Raw genomic sequence first — 8,103 nt, forward strand, 5'->3', positions numbered from 1 at the left:
AAAAATCATCTTTAGCCTTTAAACAAAAAAAAGAAAAACATACCTTATTGAATAATTTCATTTTTTTATGTCGAAATAAAACACTTATCAAATATTCAAAAATTACTACTGATGAAATTTAATTCTCATTAAAAGAGCATACATAAGTTTGCAACATATTTACTTAACAATAATGTACGTAGCTATAATCCACCAACACCAAACGAATAAAAATATTCATCTAATTTTAATGCCAATGGCATGTATACATGTTTCAATTTATTCCATTATGTATGTTAGAAAAGAAACAAATTCTATAATGATGAACATTTAATAAAATATATTTTTAGATATTATATTTTGTCAACCAAATACTGAAACCTTACATTACAACCGAATCGATAGAGTGCTAAATAATCTTTCTAATCATATTTCAAATGTAATCTTATATTCATAAACCAAATGTACCCTTAATATACATGTTTGTTCTCCTCAAAAGAGATGACCAACATAGGTTTATGTTGAATGATTCCTTTAGGGCTATAGCAGATAAGAGAGCCAAGCATTAGCCATTGTGCGTAAGGTCCAATAATAGGTGTCAGTTCATGCAAACAATATTATTTTCGGCAAACCAACACGATTCTAATAACACTGAAGAGTGTGGATATGGTTCAAATTTAAACAATTGGCTGGCTCGAGTCTTCGAATCACATTTTTAAGTACAACATTCAATCTTAACTCACTTAAAAATCTTTTAATCTGAGTTGTCATGAACACATGGTGAGTTCAATCTTTAACAAGTCGGGAAGAATTTGTGTGAGAATTGTATGTTAGTTGCATAAACAAAAAGGGTTAGATTTGCTATTTTCTGCCACAGTTATGACGGCAATCAACAAAAACTAATTCAAATGCATTCTCCTAAAAGCAGTAAAGATAGATGATCACCTGGCTTTTTGATTACTTCCATTCATCGGCATCTCGATCTCAGGTAGCCAGTATTCGTCTACTTTTGCACAATTTTTCGGAAAGTGGCGTTAGTCCACCACAGTTGTTGACAAAATTTTCTTTCCCTAAAACCTCTTCTTTCAGTCTGTGCTCGTAAAACAAGCCATTGAACATGTCCTTGCTACCAGACCCATGCATTTGCTTCTACAACGTTAAAACAAGATTAGAATGAAAACTTCTGGGGGGAAAAAAGTGATCGTGCTGCTGAAATCAAGACAGCTAGAAAACCAATGTTGGCACTGAACTTGATATATGTTACCCCCTAAGGGACACCGACATCCAATAAAATCGATATGATAAAGAAACAATTAGCATGTCCCTGCGTAAGGACGACATGCACAAATAAAGAATGGTACCATAGAATGGTCGTCAATCTAAGAATGAAGTGCTCACATAGCATGGTTGTCAATCTAAGAACAAAATATTAATGGCAAAGAAGAGATAATAAAAGGTAACCTTAAAAATATTTGACGCATTTCCTCCAAAATCAGAAGATTTTCCAGCATAATCTACAAGAAAGAAAATCAGGACAGAGTAATAAATACTGAAGTATACAGTTTTTTTTCTCAGTAATAAGGAAAGGACCATTGGTACCTCTCATCCCTTTATTAATAGTAGAGTTACTAAGGAGTTTCTGTAACATTGTCGTCCCCTGAAAGGCCAAAAAAGGATAGCCCAAGAATTGCAGTCTTTCTGAAAAAGTCATTTCCAAGAAACCAAAGGACTTTTCCCATGTTTCTCTAAGCTGAGGTATTGCAGGCAAAACTAATCTCTCGACGCCCATTTGAACAAGCAGCTGCAAATGAAAATGTGCACAATTGAAGAGAGAGAGAGAGAGAGAGAGAGAGAGAGAGAGAGAGAGAGAGAGAGAACTTTTTGCATGGTAACAAGAGACAAGAGCACAACCAAAGAAATTACCTTCTCCAACTCCAGGAAGAGAAGTCGACACATACCCTGCCGACGATATTGGAAAGGTGTAGCAACTAGAGGCATCTCTGCAACCTTTAGTCCATATATCCTGAAAATCAAATATAAAAGGAAAAGAAGCCTATGGTAAACAAATTCGAAAACCCTCAAAAAAAGGAAAACTAAAGGCCTCTTTGCAAACCTTAGTCCATTTATCCTGAAAATCAAATATAAAAGAAAATGAAATTTCTGGTAATTCTCAGAAAAAGGAAATAAGAAGAAAGCAGTACCTCACTGTGGCTATTGATAAAATTTCACGACCATTATGGAGAACCATGGCATAAAATCCACGAAAATCTACTCGCTTAAGTTTGGACCTTCACCAGGGAATATGAAAGAGAAGATAAATATCAGTGACTAGAAGTTAATTTTAGATCCAGCTTTTACAAATGAGTGAGTAATAAGTTTACGCTTCTTAATTTTGCTTGTACATAGTTTTAAGGCATCTAATAATGAACAGAAAGCAACTCAAAAGGAGAATATCCAATCTCTTAAAGCAATTGTATTAACCTAACTCTAGAAGCATCAATCCTAATGAGCATATTAAATGGATAACTGAAAATTTCCTGTTCAATAATGTGACTGTCAAACAGGGCTAGCTCAGGTGATTGACATACAAAAGTTGAGGCAGAGATGCACGTCTGAGCATGTGCCCATTAATAAACTTTGGTATGAATAGTGTGCAGAAAATATTGGTAAAGCTAAAATCTGATCTAGCAAATAGCAAGGCAACATGCAGAAAACTATGGTGATATACAAAAAACCAATCATGACATCAATATCATGATAACCCAAGATCCCCAATGCTCCTGCAATAAGGGGGGGACTGGCTGGTTAAGAGAATGATATAAATTCTCATGTCATTCACCAATGATCTAACATTTTTTAAACACAAAAAGGTCTTCCAAGTATTAATTTATTTGACCATCTATAAACAAAATAATTAAAGAATATCCCTTACCCTGAATTGTAAACAACATCTCTGACCAAATCTCTCTTGGTATGAGGATCCTCGGCAGGTTCAAAACACTCATGGATGACTCCTAGTACATCGGACAGCTTAATCCATGTGTGAGTTTTTGACATGTCAGGAAATTTATAAACATCTTTCAATGATCTCATCAGTGTCCAGCTTATTCCATCTACCGTAGTGGGATTTGAAATTCCCAAAAGTTGATGAAGTTGAGCACATAACTGAAGCGCATATATGTTGCCATGTATCATAGACATGTTGGAATGTCAAAAACTCTCAATCCAATGTTCTCAGAAAGCAGACAAACAAATTTGGCAAGATTAAGACCATTCAATTTTGGAATAAAGAGAACCAAAAATTTCAAACCCAAATGAATAAACCACCTACAGCATGAAAATGAGAAAGAGACAGGTATAGGACTCAAAAGGAGGGTAAAATAACTCCTAAAGCTATTAAATCACAACCTTAAATGAGGTCAGAGACAACATGGGAATTATACCTTATAACAAGCCTCACTACAAAAACTCCCGAATGGATAGTCTGTAGGAGACGTACACTGAGCTTCACTTAGGCAAGCAACATGATCTACAAAGAAAAAGAGATGATTTATTAAATACTTGGAGACAGAAATCACAAAATTCTCACAAACCAAACTCACATTGGAGGGTGCATTGGAGACAAGCTTTTGTAAAATTTTCACCATCATCCTTGCAATTTCTCAAGCCACATAGTCCACAACAGCAAGATGGACAAAACCACTTTTCACTAGGTACATCCTGAAATTAAAAGATAAGCAAATGTCAATCAAAATAAACGACCACCCAAATCATTTACCTTACGACAATCCTCCTAGAATTAAGGAAATCAATACTCCATAACTCCATATAACTGCAATAACTCTTTTCAGACTTAAAAGATTTTATGTTACATCATAAACCAAAAAAAAATAGCATTCATAAAACTGTATTGGCATGTGAATTAAAGCAGCCAAAAGAATAAAAAATAAAAAATGTATGTTCGTCAATTTACCAGTAGAAACTGTAAACAAATTATATAAATGATAAAACTAACCATAGAAAAACAATACAGAAAATTAAATAGATTCATGATACATGAATAAGAACAAACCTTGAGGTTAATGCAGCTTAAATGATATGAGCATGGACAGTGATCACAACTTATAAGATCTCCTCCATAGTGACAGACGCTACATATAGTATCACGCAGTTGAGAACCACAACGTTTTCGCTTCCTCTTGCGCCTCCGAGAACGAGACACCATGTCTTTAAGCCTAACCTTTTTTCCACAATTATCAACTGGAAGACTCAAACAATGATGACCATCAACTAAATCATCCTCTATGTTTATGACATCTATGCCTTTCTCCTCTTTCTTAAGGTTGGCTTCAGCTTTTGAATCAGCTTGCTTAGGTTTCTTCGAAAACCTTCGCATCACTGAACCATTTTTACAAACAAGGAAAGAAGCCTTTTTATTCCCCTTCTTCAACATTGATAGATTCTTAACCTTAGAATTTGGTCGCTGACGGTTTTTTGAAACCCTTTTTCTCATTAATGAGGATCTTCTCTTCTTAGGAATAAGAGAGAAGAAAGCCGGCCAGCTCCCCTGCGTTTTGCTAGAGTCAGGAAAAATGACAGCATGATTACCACCAATCTGCCCATGCTTAGTGGAAGTCCAGTAAACTGATTGATTGTTTTGAAAATCAGAGACAGAAAAAGAAATGGTTTTACTTCCTCTTGAGCAGTCAACAGATAGTCTATTACCCTTATTTTCACCAAGTATGGGAGACTTTTGCTTGTCTATTTCACAATCAAGTTTACCAGATTCCATCATTTGCTTTTCCTCGCATGATTTATCTGCCTGAAAACTTTTACTAGCAGATGTATTCATATTCGATAGCTTCTCATTTTTCGATTTTGACATTACAGATTGTTTCCTTCTTTTGTGCTTACCAAGAGGACCTTTTCCCTCTCCTTTTTGACATGATCTAGCATCCTTGAAATCAATGCAGCTTTCTGCTTGTGCAAAAGTATCAGATAAATGGGAATTCTCCTTCTCAGGATCCTTAGATTTTTTACTTTTCTTTCGCACCATCCATGCCAAGATTTTGCGATTAGCAATATTTCGCCGGCTTGACCCAACTGCGATCTCCTGAACAACTTCCATGAAGTACTTCCTCCAAACAGTCCGAACGCCACAAATCCATTCAGATATCATCTTTTCAAAACCATAATTTAAACGTAAGGAGGACCAAACTTTCTTTACAGAACAAGCCAAGGGAACATCACCTTCAAGCTCCTTTGCTAATTCCACCAATATCCATATGCCTTGGTCTCTCCAAATGCCCAGAAACTCATCCCACTCGTGAGCTACACGTAACTGACTCACACTGAACTTGCACTCATCATCCTCATCAGGAAAATACACAGATCGCTCAGATGCATTAACATCATTATCCAAAATAACCCCTTCCCACCATGCATCTTCAAAAAATGCATCAACACAAACCCCAAAACCCATATTTGTTTTAGAATGAGGTTTAGATGGGGGAGGAAGAGGTCGTATATGCCCTCGATAGGTTGATGGAACATGGCGACGGCTATGAAGACCTTCAATTGCCTCCGTCACAGGGATTGACTCAATGAGCTTTGAATCACCTGATTCACATAAGAGCTCATCATATTCAATAGATCGGAATAATTGTGAAACACCAACAACCACCCCAGGGTGCCATGATCCCCGCAACCCTTCCTCAAACTGGCGAACCTAAAACAGTCCACAATGAAACTTGTATGAATGCAGCAGGAAATCAAATAGATGCAACATTGTGACAAAAGAATGTAACAATTATTTCAATACGTTAACTTTTACAGATAGCCTATTGTTTAAAATAGGGGGAAGATTGCTTAAATCAGGACCTTCTCCATGTCCTGCTTATATTGGGACCTTGGGTACAACCTTCTCTTTCAAAGGATTCCAAAAGAAACAAATTTAGCTAGAAAACTGTGAAGAACTGGCAGAACCAAGCTAACAACAAGTTCGATTTTAAATTTGAGTTTCAAAGTAATTTAACAAGGCATTAAATACTTTCACCAAGGCATTGGCCAACTGTACTATAGATTTTACAATTTTTCTTTATATAAGAGAAAGAAACTCTTATTTATGTTTACGAATCAGGTCTCAGTATCTTACCCAGAAGGAAATTAATGTGAATACAATCTTATCTAACAAGAAAATTACAAATAATTTTGGAATCACTAATTTTCGCAGAGAAAATACGCCCCCGCGTGGTTATTCAGAAAATGCGGGAAAATCAATTTAAATTTGAAACCTTAATTGCTTCAAAAATCAAACGAAAGAAATGAAAGAAGAAACTCCTGAACTTCGATCAAGGGATCAAATAAAAGACATTTAATCCGACAATAGTTCGCTAAGAAACTAAATTTTTCGAAAGAAACAACAGTTAGGTTTCCTGTTTGGCTTCCAGTAAAATGCAGGATGAATAGAAAGAAATTGCTTTCGGAAAAAATAAAGTACAACTAATCTCAACTTCAAACCAAATTTATCTCGATTCTGTTCACTACGAAACCAAACAGAATAATAAGAGGTGCAAAAGAGAGGGGGAAACAACAAAAACAAAATTTGAAGAAAATTTCAAAAAAAATATACTTAGAAAATTAAAAGGAAGTAGCATTACCTCGACTCTTTCATTCAGAAGAAGCTTCCGCTGGTTCATGAATTCAAAAAAAATTCAATTTGGATAGAGACTGGATCTTGCTTTAACTGGGAGAAACTTTGAGAGTTTTTATTTTACCAATATTTTGAAAGGTAGGGTAATTGGGTTCGGCATCGTGTGGAGGGAAATATTCTGTTGCTACCACTTCTATATTTTAATTTTCGGCCGGACTAGAGAGATTTGTTTTTAAGTACGTTTGATTTATCTCGTCCGATCTAAGCAGTTGACTTCCGACAGTCTCTTAGCTGTGCCGCAAAATATGGTAATAGTATGGCCTTTTTTTCTATAATAATAAAAATAAATAAGGATGAAGTAAACTCGTGTCATAGTTAGAAAGTCGTACGTAATTTAATTAATTGCGTATAAAATTATTTTTAATAATCAGAATTTGATTTGCATATATCAATGCTGGGGGCGATTTTATAGAAAAATCACATTGACAGAAAATAATTACTTATTAGGTATTATTTTATAAATTTTATTGATCTAACATTTTTTCGACGATTCACGTCTTTTTAGGATTTTATCTGAATTGACACCATGTCATGAATGGTACGGATAGTCATCCACACCTTATCTGAGTTAGCACCACGTAATGACATGTGTGAATCGTCATCTGCGCCTTAGTATCTTTAAAAAAAATTCTTTAAAAAAATAAATATATAGAAATTAACATCATAATTTAATACATATTAGTTCTATGAGTTTAAGAGTTTAATGGGGTTAGCTTATATACGCATATTAGAGTGTTTAGATTATATTTTTTGACAATGTGGGATAAAAGCTAAAAGGTATATTTCTTGACAATGTGTTTATGTTATGTTTTCATGAGTTGTCTTCGATCGTTTTCATTATATTTTTATTTCAATTATATACATATAAATATAATAAGAAATTGATAAATTATTATTTGTTCAATTTTTAAATTACCTTAAATCAACCCAAACAATAAAAGTGAAAAAATAATTGAAATTCCATAAGTTTTACTGAATGAAGTGAATGAAGAATTATGTAAGATACTGACTGTATTTTTTTATACTACATCAATTGATTAACTTCTTTGTAGCTTTTATTTCAAACAAGAGTGACCCTTTGAACATTTATGATTATAGACCTATTAGTCTTGTTGGGTTAATTTATAAGATTATTACAAAAGTTCTCTTAAGGAAGCTAAGATTTCCAGTATTGGAAACTTGAATTTCAATTATTTTTGTACTTTTATTTTTTGGATTGATGTAAGATAACTTCAAAATTAAACAAATAATAATTTATCAACTTCTTATTACATTTATATGTATATAATTGAAATAAAAATATAATGAAAACGATCAAATGCAACTCATAGACATATAGCCTAAACACATTATCAAGAAATACACATTTTAGCTTTTAACTCACATTGTCAAGAAACATAACCTAAACACTC

General features: G+C 34.0%; 1 protein-coding gene across 1 annotated transcript; it reads right to left on the bottom strand.

Annotated features, from left to right (window-relative positions):
* Positions 1-796: 796 nt before the first annotated feature.
* On the bottom strand, positions 797-6,745 carry LOC120159740. The gene is made up of 10 exons (XM_039170305.1): positions 6,639-6,745; positions 4,052-5,707; positions 3,582-3,699; positions 3,423-3,508; positions 2,912-3,144; positions 2,181-2,267; positions 1,903-2,002; positions 1,579-1,780; positions 1,441-1,493; positions 797-1,128 (listed from the first exon to the last, which is right to left on the bottom strand). The coding sequence occupies exons 1-10, from the start codon at positions 6,675-6,677 to the stop codon at positions 964-966; spliced, it is 2,739 nt and encodes a 912-aa protein (XP_039026236.1). The 5' UTR covers positions 6,678-6,745; the 3' UTR covers positions 797-963.
* Between the last annotated feature and the right edge of the window lie 1,358 nt (positions 6,746-8,103).

Source organism: Hibiscus syriacus, unplaced genomic scaffold (genome assembly GCF_006381635.1).
Source record: "Hibiscus syriacus cultivar Baekdansim isolate YM2019G1 unplaced genomic scaffold, ASM638163v2 tig00111372_pilon, whole genome shotgun sequence".
NCBI lineage: Eukaryota > Viridiplantae > Streptophyta > Magnoliopsida > Malvales > Malvaceae > Hibiscus > Hibiscus syriacus.